The 24,453-nt window shown below is 34.0% G+C and overlaps 3 protein-coding genes and 2 pseudogenes across 4 annotated transcripts; 3 read left to right on the top strand and 2 right to left on the bottom strand.

The window, feature by feature from the left end:
* The first annotated feature begins 760 nt into the window (after positions 1-760).
* Positions 761-2,713, top strand: LOC104789179 (pentatricopeptide repeat-containing protein At2g30100, chloroplastic). Its single transcript, XM_019245869.2, has 2 exons — positions 761-1,674; positions 1,802-2,713. Exons 1-2 carry the CDS (start codon positions 949-951, stop codon positions 2,579-2,581), a joined length of 1,506 nt encoding a protein of 501 aa, XP_019101414.2. The 5' UTR covers positions 761-948; the 3' UTR covers positions 2,582-2,713.
* A 145-nt stretch (positions 2,714-2,858) lies between these two features.
* Positions 2,859-3,194, bottom strand: LOC147943663 (putative glutamyl-tRNA reductase 3, chloroplastic pseudogene; annotated as a pseudogene).
* A 5,411-nt stretch (positions 3,195-8,605) lies between these two features.
* On the top strand, positions 8,606-11,130 carry LOC104786661 (LRR repeats and ubiquitin-like domain-containing protein At2g30105). The gene is made up of 9 exons (XM_010512109.3): positions 8,606-8,981; positions 9,082-9,176; positions 9,347-9,505; positions 9,677-9,787; positions 9,872-9,972; positions 10,208-10,345; positions 10,469-10,583; positions 10,664-10,783; positions 10,881-11,130. Exons 1-9 carry the CDS (start codon positions 8,807-8,809, stop codon positions 10,992-10,994), a joined length of 1,128 nt encoding a protein of 375 aa, XP_010510411.1. The 5' UTR covers positions 8,606-8,806; the 3' UTR covers positions 10,995-11,130.
* Positions 11,131-11,520: 390 nt separating this feature from the next.
* Positions 11,521-17,178, bottom strand: LOC104786660 (ubiquitin-activating enzyme E1 1). The gene is made up of 7 exons (XM_087450007.1): positions 16,674-17,178; positions 16,159-16,490; positions 15,578-15,795; positions 14,514-15,308; positions 13,202-14,070; positions 12,499-12,931; positions 11,521-12,393 (listed from the first exon to the last, which is right to left on the bottom strand). Exons 2-7 carry the CDS (start codon positions 16,472-16,474, stop codon positions 11,797-11,799), a joined length of 3,228 nt encoding a protein of 1,075 aa, XP_087306133.1. The 5' UTR covers positions 16,475-16,490; positions 16,674-17,178; the 3' UTR covers positions 11,521-11,796.
* A 4,873-nt stretch (positions 17,179-22,051) lies between these two features.
* LOC147943662 (protein LIGHT-DEPENDENT SHORT HYPOCOTYLS 6 pseudogene) lies at positions 22,052-23,231 on the top strand (annotated as a pseudogene). The gene has a single exon (XR_015556770.1). The product of XR_015556770.1 is annotated as a protein LIGHT-DEPENDENT SHORT HYPOCOTYLS 6 pseudogene (transcript).
* The last annotated feature ends 1,222 nt before the right edge of the window (positions 23,232-24,453 follow it).

Here is a 24,453-nt window from a genome sequence, read left to right as displayed (position 1 = left end):
TGTCAACCTCTGGATAGAAACACATTGTGTTTTTATTGTATTGATATTAAGTTGATGTTGAGAAAAAAAAAAAAAAAAAAACGAATGAAAATGAGACAAATTCATAAAACTACAGTAAGCATTTTTGGGATTTCTTTTATTCGTTCGGTTCTTATTAAAGGCCTTAAAAATTAGTAAAGCCCATACCAGATAGACCCATAAATATATTTGTCTCGTTTACAACGTTGTATAAAGTCAAATATAACCCCTTTGTCCAGTTGTCCATATGTCTCAAGTCTTCAACTTGGCCAACATAGTTGCTATTCAATAAAACTCCATTTGACCCTTTGTTATTCTTATATAGCCGAGTGGCCAAATTGTATAAAATTTCTACCACAAAAAAATTAGACCAAGTCCTGGCATCGACGGAGACCTCCATAAATCAGAAAAATTTAGCATCTTAATCTAATAATATAGAAATTACTTCAACCCCCAATTAATGTTTATTTTGTGCAACCAACCAAAATTAGTTATGAAATAAATAAAAATCGAACTATCAACAACAACGTTTTTAGTTATATGCATGGGTAGAAACGTCTCTTCACTGGGTTTAGTATCTGCTGGGAACTCTGAAGCGGCACGATGAACTCGCCATGACACGTAAGCGCTTCGTAGCCTCTAGTTGAAACGGCGGACTCAAATATCTACCGTTGGATTAAAAAAGCCACTCAAATCTCAACCCTTCATTTAACTAAATAAATAAATTAATTAAGTTTTATTTGTCTGTTATCCTTTCATTGTCTTCCTCACTTGTAAATAATTCCATGGATTATCTTAGTTTCTACTCTCATGGTCTCTTCTTTCACAGAAATCACTAAAATTAGAATCTTTAAAGCTTTTGCGTTTCAAAGTTTTTGACTTTAAATCTTTATCCCAAAAAAAAAGGTTCTTTTTTTCGATTACTTAGTTATGGCTTATGCTCGTGGATTTGCTTCGTTGACCCAACTAAACCTAATCTTCTCGCCGCCGATTTCTCTCCGACGAACCCACGGCGTAAAACCCAATTCCCGAATCAGCTGCAATCTGAAATCAAACTACTCTACTGGGAAATTTCGAGACTTGAAACTGTCACGTTCCGTGGAGCTAGACGAGTTCATCACAAGCGAGGAAGAAGAACAAGCAGAAGATGAAATAGGAGAAGGGTTTTTTGAAGCGATTGAGGAGTTAGAGAGGATGACTAGAGAACCTTCAGATATACTCGAGGAGATGAATCATAGATTGTCTTCACGAGAATTGCAATTGATGCTTGTCTACTTCGCACAAGAAGGTAGAGACTCTTGGTGTACTTTAGAAGTGTTTGAGTGGTTGAAAAAGGAAGATAGAGTTGATGAAGAGATGATGGAGCTGATGGTTTCGATTATGTGTGGTTGGGTTAAGAAATTGATTCAGGAGGAGTGTGGTGCAGACCAAGTGTTCGACTTATTGATTGAGATGGATTGTGTTGGTTTAAAACCTGGTTTTAGTATGATGGAGAAGGTTATTGCTTTGTATTGTGAGATGGGGAAGAAAGAGAGTGCGGTTTTGTTTGTTAAGGAGGTTTTGAGGAGGAGAGATGGGTTTGGTTATAGTGTTGTTGGTGTAGGTTCTGAAGGTAGAAAAGGTGGACCTGTTGGGTATCTTGCTTGGAAATTGATGGTAAAGTTTTGAACTTTTACATAATTTTTGCAATTTTGGTGGATTTGAGATCGAAGAGATGTGATATGCATGGTACCCTCTTGTTACTTAGCAGTGTTAATGTGGATGTGTATTTTGTTTATATCAGGTTGATGGAGACTATAAGGAGGCCGTTGATTTGGTTGTTGAGTTAAGAGTTTCAGGGCTAAAGCCAGAAGCTTACAGCTATCTAATTGCGATGACAGCCATTGTGAAAGAGCTGAATAGTCTAGGGAAAAACTTACGCGAGTTGAAACGCTTTACACGGGCTGGTTTTGTTGCTGAGATTGATGATCACGATAGGGTACTCATTGAGAAGTACCAGTCAGAAACATTATCCCGTGGATTGCAGTTAGCCACTTGGGCGGTTGAGGAAGGTCAGCAAGACGATTCTATTGTTGGGGTGGTTCACGAGAGGCTCCTCGCTATGTACATATGTGCAGGACGTGGACCAGAAGCAGAGAAACAGCTTTGGAAGATGAAACTTGCAGGGAGAGAACCGGAAGCTGACCTCCACGACATTGTTATGGCCATCTGCGCTTCGCAGAAAGAGGTTAATGCGGTTTCACGGCTTCTGACACGAGTTGAGTTCATGGGATCTAAGAGAAAGAAGAAGACTCTGTCTTGGTTGCTCAGAGGGTATGTGAAAGGAGGGCACTTTGAAGAGGCTGCAGAGACATTGATAAAGATGATCGACTCTGGCTTGCATCCGGAGTATATTGATCGAGTGGCTGTGATGCAAGGAATGACAAGGAAGATCCAACGGCCGAGAGATATTGAAGCATATATGGGGCTGTGCAAGAGGCTGTTTGATGCTGGTTTGGTAGGACCTTGTCTTGTGTATCTGTACATAGATAAATATAAGTTGTGGATAGTGAAGATGATATGAAGGAAAGATAATGGAACAATTAGGGAAAGAAGTTTAAGGACTCTAGGCTTAGATGGAGGAACAATTTTTGGGTATCTAATAAATCTGTATGTATGTAATAGTCTGTTTATGAAAAGGAAATATTTTTGGACTTGTTATGCAAGCTAAGTACATCAATCACAACATGCTCTAATTCTATTTGCTTTGCTTCTTAATTTCTTGATTGTTGGAACCGTCTGCAACGAACCCCTCCACCGCTCCACGCTTCAAACATTTTTGATTCCTCTGTTATTATAACCTAAGCTTCCATTGCTTTCTTCGCCTTGTCTTCCTTGAGGTCATCCACGTTGTAAACTTGTGCACCGTCTAAGTCAGCAACACAAGAACCAACGTTTCTAGAAACAGAGAAATCAACAAAGAGCCTCGCATTATCTGCATCTCCATCTGCCGGACAAGGAAGAGGTAACATCTCTACGTGCTCCTTCAAGAACAGTGGTGTCTCAGATGCTGTGCTAGTAAAGATTACTTTGGCTTCTGCAGCACAAGCTAGCATCTCGTCAGGGTGATTCAAAGCGCACAACTGAAGGATAGCTAGTGGCCACTCAGCTTCTGTAATGGCAAGCTTCTCATGCATCTCGAGAGGAGACTTTTGCACAACACGTTTTATTTGGAATGAAACAAGGTTTAATATGCAAATAACATTATTTCATTATATTAACATGATTGATTCTCTATTATGTTAACAAGGTTTTGATATCTCTTCTTCAATCAATCTTGCTGTCTTGAAGACTCGATTCTCTCATCAATCGCATTCACAATTCCACAGGATGGCCGTGTCAACGCCTTGTACTCCACACCATCTCTCTATGTTGATGCCAATGTTACTTGGCCTCTCAAGACTGATGGCTTTTTCCCGTGAGTGGCTTTACTGAAATTCTTTTACATTCCTACCTTCAACATCTTACTTTCTCTACTCGTGCAGATACGCGGATCGGGCATATGCTTACTGGACTGGCTACTTCTCCAGCCGTCCTGCTCTTAAAAGATATGTTCGGGTTCTTTGCGGATACTACTTGGTATCAAACTTCATCCTTGAGTCCCATTTCGCTTTTTCCTAGTTAAAATTCAAACATGAACATGGCCTTGCATGTAACTAATGATTACATGAAACGCCTAGCTATTGGTGCTTCTGAGGTAAGATCACTATGGGGATTTCTATGGGCATCAAAACAAGATTGATTGAGCAAGACTTTTGCACAACACGTTAACATGCAAATAATATTATTTCATTTTAAAATGAACCCAAAATAACACAATATTTTCATAAAAATGTTTTGTACAAATTGCAACTAGTAATGTTAAATTCAAAAAGAAGAGCTAATAGACGTTTTACTTTGAAAAACAAATTGTTGTTTAACAAATGCATAGTAGTTTAGTGCTTAAGTGATATATTTTAGATTTTGGAAGTTTATGATTTGAGTCTTCCTAGTTCCCACTAACAAAAATACCATATTTGGGATTTTGATATCGCTTTTATAGTTTTAAAATAATTTTCTTTATATCTTTATGTGTAAACCATGCCAACACAAATATTTATATTATCATGTACTATGCGCAAGGATACGTAATAATATTTAAAATATTAATAAAATATATTGTTGTTTTTATCATTAAAAATTGATAATGATATTCAATAGAAATTTTGTTACTTTTGAGATTCAGAGTGTCTTTAGTTTTTAGAATTTTTAGGTTAATGTATAAAAATGTTGAAAGTATAAGAAATTTGATAATAACTGTAGTACATAAAATATTTTTTAATAATGAAATTACTTTGAAATGTTTTATATATTTGTTTAATAGAGATTTTCTTGTTTATTTCAAAAATTAAATCACATTATTTTTACATAATGTGTAAATTAAAATAATATTTTTAATAAAAAGATTAGATGAGTACATAAATAAACAGAAAACAATAACTTATTTTAATTGTATTTTAAAAAAAAGATTTATATCAAAAATTTCATTATTATTTTGTTAAAAACTAATATGTTATAAAAATACAAATTTTTATTAAGATTTAGGAATAAAATCTTTGCATAATCTATTAACAGAAAAAGGAGAAAAATAAAGTTAATCCTCAATTAATTTATAGGACAATTGTAACCTTTTGAATTCAATTAAATTTAGAGAATTTGTTAGAAATACACTTTTTTAAAATCCCCCTCAATATAATTATATATGTTTTCATAACATATATGATTTAAGATATCAAACTATAATGAATGTTTGTTTTTTATGTTTGAATTATAGTATGAGTGAGTTTGGTGTTGAGCCATGAATAAAGTATCATGTTTACATTGTAAATTTAAAGGATCAAGGTTGATTGAGTACATGTACCAAGAAAATCTTATGTTGTATGGTTTTCTCAGTTTCTCCTGATCAAGTATTCTAACCTCTGATCATTACTGAAAGATTAACATTAGAAGAAGTCATAGGGGAAAAACATGAACAATATGCTATTAAGCAAGTGTGGATGCATCATTTTTAGAATCCAGATCCACAAAACCGTGGAATAGATAAAGATATTGATGAACCACAAAGGTTGTAACACTTGTATTGAAAAAATATATATCTAATTTATTACAAAAATGAGAAATAAAAAAATTTACTCTTGATAGTAGACTAATCTTTAGACAAATCATATCAGGCCTACGATCAAAAGTTTTGTACTAAGTTTGCTAAATACGTTTGAAAACAATGGTTGTAATATGATTTTTTCCAAATTAATAGTTCAATAATACTCAATAGGTGGTCTAACCACCTCAAGGCATGATTTGATGTTAATTACTCTCTACAACTCAAGAGAGTTCTCAATGGCGATGAGGTGGTGGATGATCACTGCCAATCCTTTTCTAAACTCAATCATCCTTATGACCGCTGCAATCTTGAAGAAAAGAGTCATTTATGATCCAACCAAGCTTTTTGTCCTCTTGACACCGTAGGTTGAGTTGGCTAGAGCGTTTGTTGCTGAGAAGATTTTCTTGAAGTGGATGATGTTCATGTCCTGGTCATAGGTGGACACAGCTCACTCACGGCTTTGCCGCTTTTCTCCAAGACCAAGCCCCATGTCATTTTATCCTAAAAAGACAGGATATTATGGACCTCCGAGATTCAGTATTGTGTGCTTAATATTATTGAGCACCTTAAGTACTTTGCTGGTATTCCGGATCGTGAGCATTTTGAAGTTAGAGGAGCGGAGCACTTTGTTCTCTCAATGCTTTGTGCGCTTGACACGATGAAGATGTTTTTCAGTGTGGTTTCGTTGAGTCCAAATTAACATATGCACCCTTCTTTGGATCAACAGTCAAGCTGGGGAAGAAGAGAGTGGAAGATGTTTATATATTAAAATTAATATATGACTTATTAATTGCATGTATAAATCAACTTATTTAATATAAATTATATTTCTGTTTTATAAAAGTATGCATATACATTAAATAAATTGAATTTAATTTCAATTAACTATATATATCAAATAATGTGCTATTATTTAAATAATATATATAGTTTACAAATTAATAATAGTTTAATTTATGGTTTATTTTAAGAAAATATGATATATAATTCATTTTCTCTTTTTATTTTAAAACTAGGTTATTAACCCGCAAGTATGCGCAATATTTATATCGATTGTTTTTAAATAGTTATATAATGTCATATAATATGAAACAATACTAAAATGCTTTATTTTTTTATTCTTTTTAAGACAAATGTTATTTAATATATATTTAAGTATCATTTCTGTTTTTCAGAAAAACATTTTGTATTAAGAAAAAGAGTAAAAATCATATACAGATAATGATAATTATTAAAGTATTAAATTTAACGTGTTGATGTTGATAATAATAGACTTTTTTTTTGGTAGGATGATAATAGACTTTGAAAACATGACAAGGATAATAATTTTAGTATCAATTATTACTAAGGCAATATTTCAAACACATTATTCAGAAAACTATAATATAAATCAAAATATATATTTATTGGTAATGGTTCCTTCTTTCTTTTTAATCTTGATTGGTTGTTTAAAACTCATGGACCAACGTAGAAGCTATAAACATATAGAAACTTATATTTGTTAAAATAAATCACAACTATCAATACGCACTTTTCACATATCAACTACAATTCAAATAATTAAGGAATAGACTGCAATAATACTTCAGATTTTAATACAATTGCATTACACAAAAATGGTCTAGAAGTGTGATCGTCAAAAAAAAAAAAGTGTGGAGAACGTCACTGCTGGATTTGAGAGGCGAGTTTGCGAGTCGCAGAAAACTTCAGCAACTATTTTGAAGATAAATTGTTAACTCTGTTGGCAAATGCATGCTTAAACACTGATTTAACATCGTGGATAGTTTTTTATACTTTGTAGTGCATAAAAAAAACATAATTCATGCTATTATTACGTGACACATGGTCTTGAAGACATTTGATTTTTCACATCTCAATATTTCCAATCACCATTTACGAAAAGAAAACCAGTCACTTCAAGCTCGTTGTGGTCATACGTCCTTGTCTTTTTGCCACAACCATTTTGGGAAAAACCTCTTCAAGATACTCACAACGGTCTCTCTGGTGTTCGATCCATACATACACAACTGTCTTATCGCTACTCTTTAATTTCACTTCTCCTAATCCCAAGTTCCCAATAATGTCTCCTTCACTTTTTTTTTTTTCTTGTTATCTTACATGACCTTCAAGATTCTTGTCCACCTTTTCCTTCTCCTTCTTCATCTCTATGCACACACTTCTTGAATAAGCGATAATCAATAATCAAGAAGCTTTCTTCGCCGTCAAAAACATTTTTGTCACATCAAATCATCGTTTCCGCATAACTTTGTGCGTCTCCTAAGTTTTTCAGACAGGGATTAATTGTAATCGGTTTAGTATTGTTGAATTCACGAAAGAAGAAAATTTATATTTTTCGAAAGACACGACTCGCCATTATCACAACTCGTAAAATTACCTCTATTTTGTTGCGTAAGATTTATCTTATATATATACATGGTACTTTTTTCCTTTTTACAAAAAATCTTAGTTATATCAAAAATGTTAACTAAGTAGATGGACAATCTCGATTGATCATTTAATCGTTTAAAACCTTAGATCGACGCTTATAGCTTCAGAATTTTATATAGTATAGATTTTAAAGATAATGAAATAAATTTGTTTATACAAGACTATAAGTAAACATAAATAAATATTAAAATATGTAACAAAAATTGAAAAGGTAAAAAATAAGATGAATTTTACTTAAAAGTTTTAGAAAAATCATAAAAATAAAGACAAAAACTTAAAATCATATTTCATCAAATGAATTTAATCGATGAAAGATTAGCCTTGTGGTAAATAAAAAAAATCTCTTAAGACTCAAAATACAACACTTTACATTTATTTTTCCAAAAGTATCATTATCAATTTATTTTTCAAAAATACTATAAAAAAATTATTTTTACAATCAGTACCACAAACACTAAAATCCTCTCTATATTAATAGAGAAGCATTTTTGAAAAAAAATGCTGATGTATCGTCGCCAGAGAGTTCGAAGCACATTTTAGCAAATAACCCTCATTAATTATAATAATTACATCTATGTCATTATAAATTTAAATCAAAATTCATTACATAAATTAAAACTATTTGTAGCCATTTAAAATGAAACTATATTATTATTCTTTAAAAACAACAAATTATTTTTTTTAAATTGATATCCATACAAAATTTTCCACCACGTTAGAATTCGTTTATACATTTAAATATTTCACGGGTGAAATGTATTTCTATACAAAATAGTTACAAATTTGAATAATAATAAAAATTAGTAAATTAGTTACATATTTTATTTTATACAAATGAATATTAGATCTCAAATAATAATTTTACTCATAATAATTTTATTTTAATCGATTTATCCGTACTATGTGCGGGTTGTTTACCTAGTTGACTTAAAAAGTGTAGAATTTATTTTTTTTGGTTTTAGATTAATTGACTATTCTAGATTAGGAGATAATGTTTAGTGTTTAGAATTTAAAGTTTGGTTTGGTGGTATTTAAAAAGATTATTATAATGGTATTTTGAGAAATAAAACTAATAATGATATTTATGTTGTGTTTCTGAATCTGAAGGTGAAGCAAAGCAGAGGAAGAAAATAAGAATCGCAGGAGGTAAAAATTGTAATAATGGAGCTCGAAGATCCAACAATGGAAGCAGGTTCCACGATTAAGCTAACTGTAAAATTCGGAGGCAAATCAATACCACTTTCGGTATCACCAGATTGTACAGTCAAAGACCTCAAGTCTCTCTTACAACCAATCACCAACGTTCTTCCTCGTGGTCAGAAGCTCATCTTCAAAGGTTTGCTGATTACAAATTTTGAATACCTTTTCACCTAATTAAGCTTGTTAATTGTATTGGGTCTTTCTCAAAATTTGATTTTTTGTTTTGTTTCTTGAAGGTAAGGTTTTGGTTGAAACGTCGACTTTGAAGCTATCTGATGTAGGAAGTGGAGCTAAAATCATGTTAATGGCTTCCCAAGGTCTGCATCAAGGGGTCAGTGTTCTTGGCTTATGGTTTAATAAACTCATCTTTTGTTCAAGAACTTAAGTATGTTGGAGAATTGTTTAAAGATAGTCTAGAAATTTGGCTTCTTGTTCTTTAGAAGGATCAATCTAATTGAGGTTTAGGTCTGTTAATGTTGTAGTTGTATCTGAAATGAACAGGAAGGTCCGGTACTAAAGGAAGCTAGTACAAGGCCAATCTCTAGGACTGTTGTATCTGATAAAGTAGATCAAACGAAACCTGGTCTCCTTGTGGACAAGAACCGCGTTGATCGATGGAAAGCCACAGGAGTCATTGCTTTAGCTCAAGCTAATTTGAAGGTAAATAGAGAAGGTCGTTATGTGTTCATTGTTTGAGGTTTTGGTTTGGATTATTCTTTCTTTCATTTGGCTTTGGACATAAGGACAAGCTATTGTTACTACCTTCTTGTAAATGCGTATGTTTTAGTTGCTAAGTTGTTTATTAGTTGAGTTTTCTTTGTTGTGGAAAAGGAAATACCCAAAGAGGTGTGGGACTGTGGATCTGGAGTCAGAGTACTTGACATTAGTGAAAACTTCATTAATGAAGTACCTGCCAGAATCAGCTCCTTTGGTTCTATGCAGGTGAGAAATGCATAGTTTGATGTATATTTCAAATCTTTCTGTTTGGTGAAAAGTTTAGAATTATAATATGAGTGCCATCTGTAGAAATTGTTCCTTCAAGGAAATGGTCTGTCCGATGAATCCATTCAATGGGAAGGGATATCATCTCTGAAGCGCCTGATGTTTCTGTCTATTAGCCATAACAAGTGAGTATTTTACTTTTAGTCTCTGGACTTGTCTTTCTTAGTTAGATATTAGACATGCCTTCAGTGCTACCATTTTGCAAAATTGTGTATTTGACTCGCCAAATTAAACTCAAAATTAGTTCAGAGCTTAAGCTATGTTTAGATTGTTATCACTTAGACTCTAGAACACAACACTTGTACAGTATTTGTGAATATCGACTGATCTTTTAGGAAAAACCTTTTTGTGTGTTTGCAGTCTAACTGTTCTGCCATCAGCAGTTGGTTCGCTGACGTCTCTTAGACAGCTTGATGTTTCCAACAACAAGTTGACAAGTCTACCGAATGAGTTAGGACTTCTTACGCAGCTTGAGATCTTGAAAGCCAACAATAACAGGCAAATAAGCTTTACTTGTATCTTTAAGTGATCCAAAGGACAAAAGATATAGTCAGTTGCATTTTTGATTGACCGTTGATTGCACTTCTTATTATTATCTCTCTATCTGTTTGTGTTCTGCAGAATAACTAGCCTTCCTGAGAGTACTGGAAACTGTTCATTCCTCATGGAGGTTGAGCTTTCAGCTAATATTATATCGGAACTTCCCGAGACATTCACCAAGCTGCGTAATCTAAAGGTAAAATCAAATTTACCTTTCACTACTCTTGTCCCACCATCCCATATGGGTTTACAGAGACTGAGTGTTTTGTTGTTTAGACGCTGGAGCTGAACAACACGGGATTGAAGACACTTCCATTGGGTTTATTCAAGATGTGTTTGCAGCTCTCAACTTTAGGACTCCACAACACAGAGATAACCGTTGAATTCCTCCGCCAGGTTTGCTTTGCTAAATCCGTTTTTGCAGTCTCGTATTTGTGTCTTTAGCTTCTTTGTTTGTTTTTTGAACTGAACAACAATATTTGGATTGTGTCAGTTCGAGGGATGGGAGGATTTCGATGAAAGACGACGTACCAAGCATCAAAAGCAGCTAGATTTTCGGGTTGTTGGATCTGGCAAATTCGATGAAGGCGCTGATAAATCTTGGTGATTGGGTCAAAATTTGAGTCTCGAATCCTCATAACTCTTACATATGTGATGGCAACACTTTCAGTTTAATCCTCTGCTTAATGCATCAATATATTTGTTTACTCCAAAACGATTCCAAAAACAATAAGTTTTGTGTATTTGTGCTAGTGTGTACTGTAGCAGTGTAGGAGCATCTTAGGTGGTTTGTATAGGATTGTGATTGTGCTGACTGCTGACTATAGATGGACACATACATAAATCAAACTAAACTGAACAGAGCTGAGAAATAAATAAATAAATAAATAAATCAAACAATTTCGTGAATTCTGAACTAGTCTACAATCTTAGTTTGGTTTGAATTTACGAGAGATTGAGGTGCTTAGTTTAGACGTCACCCTAGAATTATGTCTTTTGTTGTTTTTCGCTTCAATTTGATCGCAGTAATAGATTCAGAGAGTGAACAATATAAAATGGGAGAATCGTTTCAGATTCTTTACCTTGAAACAACACCTGCAACAAGACATGGCAAAAGGAAAACTCGAGAGTCGTTGGACACAAAACATGTTCAGATGGGTTGATGCGTGGGTAAAACCACACCACGAAGTGTACATAAAAACAGTAGAAATAGAACGAGAGATTGATAAGATGGGATTCTATCCCCCCGGAGTAAAAATAGTCATCTCACCCAAAAGCATCCAAAAGAAAATACGTAGGGCAGATGCAAGAGACAAAACACACAAACTTGATCTCACGAGTTTCATCTTCTTCTGTCTGGTTTCTTTTTTTCTTTTCAATTTTTTTTTTTTCTGATTGAAGATTCTCTCTCACCTGTAGTAGATAGAGACGAGAGGGATATCGACATCATTGTCATCTTCATCCTCACAAGCAACCACTACATCAAGATGGTGGCGGTATGGCGGCAGCTCCACTTTGGCGATATCCCGAGCAAGATCCACAACCTTCTTGTCCATCCTCTCCTTGTGCTTCGGGAACATACTGTTGAACAGGAGACAGCTTCCGCACGAAATGCTGTACGCACTAAGTCCTTTGTCCTCCAGCCACTGTAAAACCTCACGCAGAGTTGGGTTTCCCTTGAGCACCCATCTGTCCCATACGGTCCAAGCCGTGTCGCGGTGCTTCACCACCTTTGGAGGAACCGGCTCAGCCATGGAGAAGAGCGGAAGTGCCAAGTTAGCAAATGTGTTCCTGTAGTCTTCCACTTTGTGTCCTGCATCAAGGACCTTGTACAGCTCGAGGCAGACCAGTCCAGTAGCCATGGCTGTTGAAGTCGCAATGGCTGGGATGATTCTCCCTGCGATGAACTTTGCCTTCAGCTTGTCGACTTCAGGGATACTGTAGTTCCTCGCTCTCATGTTGGCTAGTCCCGCTATCACATCCATGTGATAGTTTGTGTCATCATCCTACAAAAACACATTTAAGATTCAAAATGACAACCCTCAGTTAACATTGCTAAACAAGACAAGTCAATATGAGAGAGATAATAATTTTAGAAGATAGTTAGTTACCTTTTCGAACTGAATTGGTTTCATCATGAAGTCTGGAGTCAAGTTATGCCTACACTGGTCGAGCTTAGCAATGAGATCGTTGATGACTGCAGCGTCGTCCACCGAAGCAGTTGTTAAAGTGGTAGCTTTCTCGTCAGTCACAATCTTTGCATCTTTTCTTGGCTCAAAGTCTGGGACTATCACTCTGTCAACAGCTTCTGCTGCTTCCTTGGGGTTTTTGGTCCACTCAGGTATCGGAATCCCAAATGTCTCTGCTCGTAAAATAGCAGTCGATGTGATAAAGTTAAGGAGACTTGGGTCGGAAGACGAATACTGGAGTGGACGAGGGAATCTTTTTGGAGCAGACCAGAATGGAGCTCCGGTACTAGTCGCAGCATCTTCAGGGAATGTGTATATCAATTGCTTGACACGGTTCACAAAGTAATCCTCAAACCTAGTCACATAAAAAATGAAACACATATTAAGGAAAATCCAATACCTATTGAGCAATGAAGTTGCCTCCTACCAGTGTTTTTGAAAAAATAATTATTAAGTTCCTGACAATTTTTTTCAATGAATTATGAATCCTGATGACACGGATGTCAAAAGCAAAAAAAAGGAAACGAAGCAGCACATGAGTAAGAAACCATACTCTCTTTTACTCTACAATAACAATTATGACTAGACTACCATAAACCTAACCATTAAGAGAGAGCAACAGTACCTCAGTCGAGCCCAGGTTAAGCAGTCTTGGAAGGTTTCACATTTCTCCTTCTCAAGGCACTCAACAATCCTCTCCAATGTGTCCCTCGCCTGAGCATCGCCAGCAGTCATCATTGAGTTAGTGTACTCAACCGGGCTAGACAGGTATGCATTCACTTCAGCAGGAGTCTTCTCAAGCAGACCCTCAAACTCAGAGCGAGCCCAAGTTAAACAGTGATCAATGTTATGCGGAAACGAATGCACAGTACACATGGGGGCCTGTTTCTCTGGTGGGTCCCTTGAGGCACCGTAATTTTCAGTTAGATGCGGAATAACCGTCTGTGTGTTGCACTTGGTACCAAGAGTTCCAGACTCAAGGAGAGGCTTCTGGAAATACAAGCACCTTGAGTCAACATAGAGCCTAGCATTGACGTTATCCAGTGCATTCACGACAACAGTCAAGTTCTCCCAAAAGGCATCATCAAATACATTCTCAGTCTCAGCGCCAACACGGTTTTGCAGGGCCTCAATGTTGAAGCGGGGATTTATAGCTGCAGCAGCAGAAGCAGCAACTGTGGATTTAGCCTGTCCAATGTTCCAGTCACGGAATAGAAATTGACGACTGAGATTACTTTTCTCAATAATATCATCATCTGTCACTGTCAGCTTCCCTTGGTTTCCACAAGACACCCCCATCAGAGCCATATTTTTCAAAAACTCACATCCAAGTGCACCAGACCCTACTGTAAAAACTTTAGCATCTTCGAGTTTCTTCTGGAATTTGGCCCCAAATACAGATATTTGGGCATCGTACCGGCTGTTCCTTGGCGCAAAGTCACTTGAATCCAGAGGTTCAGTGGGGAGTGACTCCACTGAATCAAAGTAGAAGAACTGATAGAAAAATGGAAAAGTTCAACATTAGATTATTTTACGAAACTATACAAACTATGCATTTGCAAAAAAAAGAGTAAGCAGCTGTATCTTCTAGGAAAATAAACATTAGAAAAAGGGAAGCAGTTTAACAGTTAGTGTTCCTTTTTTTCATTAGGATATCTATTTCTTGCTTTAGAAAACTATTGGGGATTCAATTTCTTTATCACTTTATCTAAACAGCTTTCTTTTACCTTCTGATATATATATACCTATATATGAAGAGAGCTTTGGTCTTATTCTTGGGTGTTTTTCAACTTCCGCTCTTGTTAGTTCGATTTAGTTTTAATAAAGAGAGCTTTGGGTTTTATTTCTTGTGTTTAAAATTCTTAATTCGAACAGGGAACTTGGCATGCAAAGACAATATATGTGTTCCCACAAGTGTTATGGAAAAGAGATATAACCTGGAAGAGAGGATGAAATTTTCCAGAGCAAGCTTTAACAACCTCCTGTCCAACAATACCACCAAACATTGCAGCCATGGGATTCAGGACAGCCTTGGCTCCAAAGGAGAAGTGTCGTAGAAGCTTCTGGTCAACATTATCCACCTTTAAATCACCCTGCCCGGTATTGATGGCTGTGGCAATCGATATAAGCTTCTGAGCGTCTTCTTCTGAGCCAGCGACAGGAAATCTGCCAGCTTCAGATTTAAAATGATCAAGTGCCTGGAATGCTAAGTGAAGGAGTGGAGGCCGATCAAACTTAGAGAAATCACTAAATAGAAAATCCCCAGGATCTTTAATAGCTTCCCTCAATGGCTTGAAATTCAGCAACTTCGGTTGTTTCACTTGAGTGACAATACCACCCTTAACGTATGTTCCATAGTTTGTAGTGTCCTCATCAAGGGTGAATGAATATGGCCGTGCACTTTTTATCTTCCTTGGTTTCCCATCATTCAATTCCGTCATACCCTCAACTTCTGAGAAAACAACTAGGTCACCATCTTGAAATTCAAGCCTCTCATCGTCGACACAGGAAATAAATGCCTGGTTCTCATTAGAGATAGACGCAATGATGCCTGTATGGGGTTCCTCTCCATCAACATCGAGAACCGCAAATTCAGGCCCAAAATCACAAAAGACAGAGCCAAAAAGACCCCTGACATCAGCCTTAACAAAAGCGATAGGAGGCTGACGGCTGTGACAATAGTCATCAAATTCGATTGCTCTTTCCATGCTTATGTCAGAGAAAACAACAACCTGTTTCGCACAAAAGTAGATGTATCAGCAGGATTCCAGCCAACAAGAAACACCCATGAGAAAAATGTACACCAATCTTCCCAATCAATACTAATAAACAATAGAACCAGCCTAACACCTACGGAGACAATCATCTCTTATATGTAACGACAACCACTCCTATGCGATCCATTCAGTCACAGATTTATCATAAACTCACAAGTCATCTACAAAATGATACAGTATACAAAAGAGACCAGATATACAAGACAAATGAGTTGTCTACCAACCTGGAAATCAGAAAGATCCTCTTTGGTTAAGCTTTTGGTCAAGCTAGTGACAACCACAGCATTGTTAAGATCCTGTAACTTCTGAACAGAAGCATCCGCTCTATTCTTGCCAACATCCTCCTCCGAGAAAACAAAGTTGCTGGATAAGTCCCATAGCTCAACAACTCTTTCATCATGCAGGGTCACAGACTTTACACCAGCAAGAATAAGATTCTTGGCTGAAAAAAACCGAATAAAAAAACTTATGAGAAAGGGAAATAAACCTTAAGAAGATATAGATACAAAAGTGTCATGAACACAAGCAACAGTGCAAATTTACCATGCAAACTAGAATACCGGAGGGTAATGAAACACCAATAAGGAAGATATCAAACAAATAAAGACACATCTGGAAGCTACTACTATTTGGATGATGAAGGATAGCAAGAATCACAGATCATCATGATTACAAAAACTTAACAACTAGAGAGTAAAATCGACTAGGTTCTGATGATGACACAATTCTTCATAGAATCTAATTACGATGCATACGGAAACAACATTTCTACAAGTTTTAAAGCAAAGGGACAAGAGAGCCATACCAATCTCGGCGCCAAGGCCGTGCATCCCAGAGATGAGAACATTCGAAGCAAAGAGACGCCTCATAGTCTCACGACCATAGACGGCGAGCTGCCGACTGTGAAGATCCTCATCGATCTCCTGACGATTCGAGTTACCAAAAGCCATGTCGAGTTGCTGAACGACGCTACTACTACTACTACCAGAAGCTACAACCAAAGACTTATCAGACGCGGAAGAAGAATCAGTGATATCGATACGGCGTTTCTTGGATGCTAAATCGGAACCGATGCTGTTATCGCTCTTCTCGTTAGCTTCACTAGCTCGCTTGTGAAGCATAAAGTGATGAAAAAACCTGGAGAAAACATGAGAAATTCCCATGGAAACAAAAAATAAATCAAAAAGTAGATAAGATACTGATTCAGCTTCTCAAGAAGACGAGATAGGAAAAACTCCGATCAGAATTGAAATACCTAACCCTAAATCAGGAAACGATACTTGGGAAACCATGACAAGGAAGAAGATGATGGAAACGTACCTTTGAGGAAAGCAGACGAGAGAAGAATTGAATCGAATCGAATCGGAAACGAGGAAAAGTTTTGAGATCTGAAAAAAACTGAAATTGAAATTGCAAAAAACTCTCTTGAGATTTATTAGGAGACGAAGGAAAGGGGTCGGTTTGGTTTGGGAATATAGAAGGACGACGTCGTTTAGCGGTTCAAGTTTTTGATTTGTCGTTCGTCTCCGCGTGATTGTGACGGCAAATTCTCTGACCAGACCGGGAGGACACGCGTGCGTCACAATTTGTAGACCATATCCCGGTTTAGTCAATTCTTTATGGATTCTTTTGTATTGTATGGAATTGGAATATTGCTTTTCTATTTAATAAAATAAAACTAAAAGTTACACAAATTGAATAATATGTTATAAGTAGAATAAATGGACTTTTAAAAAAAATGGAAATCTAAAAATTTTAATTACAAATTAACAATTGGAGCAATTTCTAGCTATAATGACAAATATTTTTTTAAGAATTGTGCTTCATTAGATGAAGAATCCCTATATGTACATTAAATAAAATATCTAGTTAGTGTAAAGAATAATATAATGCCAAACATCAATTTACCTAAGATCTGATTAGTGCCAAAAATAATATAAAATATTAAAAGAACATGCATAAAGTTAATGCAATAATATCACATTGCCCAAAAACACCAAAAAATCTATCTATATATATAAAGTTAGCTTTTCTCACTCCTGGTGCAGCCACCTCAGCTGCCACGTCAGCCACTTCTTCTTTAATTTAATGGGCCTTACAGATTTTAATAAACCTTTTAAACAATCATACAAATGACAAACTGATCAACTAAATTTCATCTAAAATCTGTAGGCCTAACACTATTTCATTCAAATTCTCTAGACCCATCACTATTTTTAAATCCTATGAATTCAATTTTTTATTTTAAAGTAAATTTAAAATATTCATTTAGTGCATATTTTTTGTTAATTATAATTAATCGAAAGTTTAAATAAAAAATAATTATGTAAAATAAATTAAATATTAAAATAAGAAAACAATACTATAATTTTTTTATTAGTGGTAATAATATAGTTAAAGATTTCTATTAAACTGATCATAATTTAAAATTTCAAATATCAAAACAAGGCAGTCCAAGCAACACTTTCAAAGAATCAAGGAAACACAACTAGAAATCAATTAAAATTATTTGGCAGCACTTCACAAATCCATCACCAAAGACAAAGACGCAAAGAGATGAACACACATTTAATAAACTAAAAAGATTCATATATATGAATGTCATAATCAAATAACCGTAACACAAAATTATATGAAAAAGACAACCGAAGAAACAAAAAAACAACCCGGACTTTATAAAATTACAGCAAGATAAACAAGAAAATTAATTTTCCCCAAAACACAACTCACATCAAACGAAAAAATCACTCACAGGATAAACGGGAAAAACAATTACAATAAATAACACAAAACAACTCACAACTTAATTAGGAAACCTAAATAAGCCAACATATTTTCATATAATCAAATTTGCAACTCAATTGACATTCACCTTTAACAAAATCAACAAGGGATAATCAAATATCCCAACAGATGCGAAGCGAGTAAGGAAAGCGAGTAAGGATAATCGTTTTCCTTTGATTTTTTTTTGGGGGGTTTGCGATAGGAAACGGGTTTGTTACGCAAACCCCCCAAAAAAAAATCAAAGGAAAACGATTACGATAGGAATGACTAAAAAAAACGATTACGAGCATCAAAGACATAAGTTCAATCCTCAAACAGACCTCTAGATCGGAAAATTGCTCTTCTCCTATCCGTTCACGAGGACATCGGATTTTGAAAAAGAACAAATAAATTTCAACTCAATAACATACAAATAATGGCCCAATAAACCTACAAATTATAAGCCTTACAGAGAAATTGGGCCCGAATGAAACAAACAAAAAATAGCCTAGAAAAGAGAAATGTAAGTTATTTATTTTATTTATTTTTCTTAATAAAATCCATAATATTTTTCATTCCAAACACTAAAACATTGACAAAAAATTACTCCAACAGTTTACAAAATACATATGAAAATATTAAATAACAATTCAACCACAAAATGAAAAATAATAATAAATTAATGACAATTAACAGTTACAGCAAAACAACAACTTCAACTAAACAATGTTAACTTCTAATAATAATTTTTTTAAAAAGCATTATAAACACACAAGATGATCTCAACTTTTCCTTTAAAAACCGCAAACTAAATTATACTTACTACAAAACATATTTTTATTAAAATATCCAACAAAACAACATAAGCAACCAAAATTAAATACAAAAACAAACGTAAAGATGAATTTACAAAACCCAAAAAAAATATACACAACAAAACTCGGAATACACTTTAATCTAACTACCGCGCGTAGCGCGGATCGATTGCTAGTAAAAAAATAAAAACAACATATAGAAGAATATCTGAAATAATCATGTAACTGGTTTATAATTAATACTCTTTGTATTTAAAACTAACATACTTTAACATGTACGTTTGTTGAGAGAGAGCAGACAAAAACTATAGCATAAAATTTATGTAATTTAGTCATTAGAAAAATAATTTGAAAAACAAATACTATTCTATGAATAACTAAGAATGTAGAGTTATTAGTTTATTTTTCTAAGTATAACAATTTCAGTTCATACATCTATTAGATAATACATATAAAAATATAAAAATATCATTGATTATCTTACATTAAACTTGGTAAATGTAACTTTAAGAAATCCCCTCTACTATTTCACAAATAAAGAGTTTTCTTAAGAACAAATTAAAAGAGACTGGATTTTTGGTGTTTTTGTTACTTTTTCATAGATTAATGTTGTTTACCACCATCTAAAATTGTAATTTTGGCAAAGATATAATCATAATTTGCAAAATACCCTAACGTTTGCCCATTGTTACTGACCATAGGAAGCATTCCGCATAGGTAGCATACGTAATGGCCAATTCAGCATCAACACCAGCTTGGTCAAGCTCAACTGCTGGAATGGGGGGAATAGAAGTGGTGTATGATGTATTCCCACAATCCATCCAAATCAAAAGGATGTCTTAAAAAAAAAGCAGGAGTATGGAGTACGTAGCCCAAATTATCATCAATATAATTAATTTTTGACGAAAAAAATATAGTATTTGCAATTTACTTTGTTTCTTAAATTAGTCCAATGGTTCGTCAATTCTAAAATTGAATACCAAAATTACATCACATATACCGTAAAACCTCTATAAAAAAATAATATTGGGACCATGACAATTTATTAATTTCTAGTAATATTAATTTATCAATAAATTAATAATAATTATTTTATTGTGTAAATTAATAATTAATAATTATTAGATATATTTTTATTAATTATTAGATATATTTTTAATTAAATTTTTTTTAAAATATCAATTGAGACAAGTTGTCAAAAAAAAATTGAGACAATTTTAGCAAAATAATATTAGACTTTCAGATGTTGTAAATTTTATGATTTTGGAATTAAATTTGTAAAATCTAGAAAATATTATTGACAAAAAAATTACAAATACTATAGACAAATTCACTTATACATATGACATAAATAATTCTAATTTATGAAAATATCAATTTTCGTATTTTAATAGTTTATCAAAATGATGCATATCTAGAAATTGAATTAAAAAGTTTTGCTATTTTTATGACATGTTAATAAAGTATTTTATATCATTATAGGTTGAAAATACAACACAACAATTTTTTTATCGATATGAGTTTTAGGAGAAGTATATATTATTATATCAGCATATATATATATATATGTAAATTTACATGATTATTAATTTATGATATTATTGGGACCATATTTTACATGGGGATTTAAAAAAAAATGTTATCTTATTAATTTATCATAATTTGTTATTTCTTACACTAATTCAACTTAGGACCAGTAAAATATATTAATTTATTGAATATTAATTTATAGAGGTTTTCCTGTAGTTCTATTATACCTTTCCAATCTCTTAATAATTGAACACTTTCGTGATTTTACCACCACACTCATCTATCGAGTCATCCTCACTCGGATCAAGTTATCTACACGGACCAAGTTATCTATTGATCCATAGTTTTGCAAAAAAAAAAAAAAAGTCATCTATTGATACACAATTTAATCTCAAACACGCGTACTAATATATTTAAACTCATATATTAAAATCACCTTATATAGGATTAGTTCTTTTCATTCAAAATATATAGAAACAGTTCTAATATCTCTTTGCACGAACTTGTGGCACACATACACATACTCGCCCAACGATCAATAATCAAAGTTGAAAGTCTGATTTATAGACGTTGACTGGTTGTCCAAAAAAAAAAGAAGACGTTGACTAACATTTGTATCTTTTGTTTTGGCATCGTTTCTATTGAAAATTTATTTTCGGATAGATCATTCATTTCGGAACACTTATGAATTTAACGTGTTTTCTATGGATAACAAAGACGAAAAACAAACAAATTACATTGTTTTATGAAATATACGATCTGATCATAAATAAAAAGTTTGAACACCAAATTTGGCGAAGATTATGCAAACGCAAAACTAGTCAATGTTTTCAAACGCATCAACACCAATCTATAAATGTTTAAATAAGGCATCTATTTTGTTAGTCTATAGATATCTTTTATTAGTAAAAAATTTGGATTTGTGCGGGGTGGGTCATTTACTCATTAGCACCTATCAAAGGAATAACAAAGAAACCAACCAATAATTTTGGTTTTGAGGTAACGGATTTCCAAACCAATAATTCAAATAAATTAGTCATCTTTTATATATTTTTGATAACATTGTGGGGACTACGATATTGACTTATCTTTGCGTCTTAATTATGATAGTTAGACAGTACCATATAACATTGTGATCGGTATCTTTTTTTCATCAAATCCACCATTCTATATAGATTACTAATCAATGGTGTGAATACTATGGCGGTGCTACTATATCATATGGCATGCGTAATAAAGGTGTGTGGGAAAATAAAGGCTTTATGATAATATGGTAGAAAATATATATATATATCTCGGAAGAATACAATAAATTTTATGAATAGTTTGTTTGAAAATCTTTAAGCAAAATTACATCCTAACTATTTGTGTTGGTGTCATCATCACATATTCAAATATGATATTATGCGTGTGCTTAATGTATATACAGGGGGATTTAATTTAGAAGTCTAGTAGCTTCTTTCATTTTCCATATAAAGGTGGTGGAGTCTTATCAATTCTTTAAATGTCAACTTTAGGTGAGATTCCAATAACCGGGTCATTCCATATCATATATGACGTCGTTCATTACGAGCTGCGTTATGAACCGAACAAACCAAAAAACACATAACACAATAATTGTCAGATAATTTTTTCAAAAAATTGAAATGATGATGAGTAGTCATTATTATATGGAATCTACTACATAGATGTCCTGTCTGGTTTGTCTCTCTAGCTTTTTTAATTCAGAGGTGCGTTATATACTTATGTAAACCGCACTTAACAAGTCGAGACCAATTTTATAAATCTACCATTCAGCAAAACTTGTCAGGTGGACTTTTGGTAGGGACCTTGGCCACGTGATTTCTACATTTTCTAAATTTCCACTCTTTTGTTCTCTTCTCTTTCACACACCATCCAAAATTTCCCAAACTCAAACATACTCTTTCTATATCTCTTCAAAAGCTCTTACAAACACTCACAAAATCCCTCCACTCAAAGAGAATCACTCCATCATGGAACCAGCCGTTTCCGGGTCACCTCAACAAGACCCAACTCCCTCATCCCCATCCACGTCAGCAGCACCACCGCAATTAAGCCGTTACGAGTCACAAAAACGCCGGGACTGGAACACGTTTCTACAGTACCTAAGAAACCACAAACCACCCTTGACGCTAGCTCGTTGCAGCGGCGCACACGTGCTCGAGTTCCTCAAGTACCTAGACCAGTTCGGGAAAACCAAAGTCCACGTGTCTACATGTCCTTTCTTCGGACACCCGGACCCACCGTCTTCTTGCCCTTGTCCGCACAAACAAGCTTGGGGATCACTCGACGCTTTGATCGGACGGCTTAGAGCTGCCTACGAGGAAAACGGCGGACGGCCAGATTCGAACCCGTTTGCTGCACGCGCCGTTAGGATCTACTTGAGGGAAGTCAAAGATAGTCAAGCTAAGGCTCGTGGGATCCCTTACGAGAAAAAGAAACGGAAACGTAAACCTACCGTTACCTCCGTTAGATTGGATGTTGATCTAACGAGTAGTATCACCGGTGACGGAATTAACCGTGATTCTCAGGCCACCTCCGGAGCCGTACTTCCCCTAGGTTAATTATTATGATTATACCTAATTTGCTTATTATATCTCTCTATATATAATTATAAATATCTTTTTTTTTAGTGTAGGAGAGCTATATTAGCTCGGTTATATATATTTTAATTGATAGTAAAATGACATTTGTTCTTGAGAATTTATATTTAGTCCAGTAAATGGAATCATTCTAGTGATTTCTTAAAGTTAGTGGTTCATAATCATAGTATAGTATATACTATTCTAACGAAGATACTCAATTTCTAATATGAGGATGATATAATTCAGAATTAATGAAGATTGTTTTAGATTCAAAATTTTGTGAAAGTGGTGAGAGATAAGCGACGATGACTGACGAAGGTGAGACGTTTTTGTCTAGCGTGTATGAAGTTTCTGTTTTTTGTTTTTATGAGTATTTAAATCCATATACGTTGATGTCTATTTTGTATTCATTTGATAATTGTATTTGGTTAAAGAGCAGCTTTCATTCTTCGCATAAAGTTTTCAATTCTCGTCTTATATATTTTGTCTCTTCTATTGGATATGTCCTATTATATATTCTTAAAATTGATTTCGTGACAAATCATCAAATTATTTCAAAGCAAAAAATTGTGACGTGAGAGAGATGCCATTTTTACATTCCCATTTACTTCTTTTTAACTTTTTTTAAACTTCATAATTACATTTCTAGTGAACGGGTAAAGTTATCTTAAAGTGTTTTTAAAGTTGATATTCCAATTGATTTGATATGTTTCAAGTAAAATTTATTGAACATCTTTCTATTTGGTTTCTTTCACAGTGAATGGTAATTTGTTTGAATTTTTTGCATGTTCGTGTAACATTTGACAAAGATGTCTTTTGTTATATATTGTGATGAATCTTCAGTAAAAAATTTAAATTTCCATGTAAAGATGTGTATGCAGGATTTCGTGTTTTAGGATACCTTCCATGTTTGTCTAGAAAAACACTAGCGCTAATAGATGGGGTTGTTATGTGAGGGTCATGGGTTTAAGTCTTAATCCGGCTAAAACGTATGCTTTTACAATGATGTGTGTATTTTTATTTAAGTTTGATTTTTTCTTACTCAATATATTTCAAAATTTTGTTTCTATATTATCATAATTAAATCTGAATGTGTCATAGTTTCTGTTTAACCTTTTTAGATCATGCCAAGTCTACTAACTACTAACTTTCAAACGTAGTGGTGTTACAATATATTTTTGTTTGTTTGACCGATTGAACTAAGCAACTGCATTTTGAATAGAAACTAAATGAATAGAATTAGAGGCATAAGCTACAGTTTTTGAAGGAATGAACGTAAAAGATTCTCAAACCGTTTCTCTGACAATTTCTTTTTCAACATTTTAATAGAATTTTTGTAGGACTAAAAATACCAATTTTTCTAATTTAATAGACACATTTTGTTAT

The sequence above is a fragment of the Camelina sativa genome, chromosome 5 (genome assembly GCF_030686135.1).
Source record: "Camelina sativa cultivar CO46 ecotype springtype chromosome 5, ASM3068613v1".
Taxonomy (NCBI): Eukaryota; Viridiplantae; Streptophyta; class Magnoliopsida; order Brassicales; family Brassicaceae; genus Camelina; species Camelina sativa.
Note: the sequence above shows the minus strand (reverse complement) of the source record. Positions and strands in the feature narration are given on the sequence as shown.

What these genes read in the sequence shown, in the direction of transcription:
- LOC104789179 (XM_019245869.2), top strand. Translation starts at nt 949, where the DNA reads ATGGCTTATGCTCGTGGATTTGCTTCGTTGACCCAACTAAACCTAATC. An exon ending in ATCTTGCTTGGAAATTGATG is followed by an intron (nt 1,675 to 1,801) that starts GTAAAGTTTTGA and finishes TGTTTATATCAG; the next exon opens with GTTGATGGAGACTATAAGGA.
- LOC104786661 (XM_010512109.3), top strand. Translation starts at nt 8,807, where the DNA reads ATGGAGCTCGAAGATCCAACAATGGAAGCAGGTTCCACGATTAAGCTA. An exon ending in TAGCTCAAGCTAATTTGAAG is followed by an intron (nt 9,506 to 9,676) that starts GTAAATAGAGAA and finishes GTTGTGGAAAAG; the next exon opens with GAAATACCCAAAGAGGTGTG. An exon ending in GCTCCTTTGGTTCTATGCAG is followed by an intron (nt 9,788 to 9,871) that starts GTGAGAAATGCA and finishes TGCCATCTGTAG; the next exon opens with AAATTGTTCCTTCAAGGAAA.
- LOC104786660 (XM_087450007.1), bottom strand. Translation starts at nt 16,474, where the DNA reads ATGCTTCACAAGCGAGCTAGTGAAGCTAACGAGAAGAGCGATAACAGC. An exon ending in CGGCCTTGGCGCCGAGATTG is followed by an intron (nt 15,796 to 16,158) that starts GTATGGCTCTCT and finishes GGTTTTTTTCAG; the next exon opens with CCAAGAATCTTATTCTTGCT. An exon ending in AGGATCTTTCTGATTTCCAG is followed by an intron (nt 15,309 to 15,577) that starts GTTGGTAGACAA and finishes TGTGCGAAACAG; the next exon opens with GTTGTTGTTTTCTCTGACAT.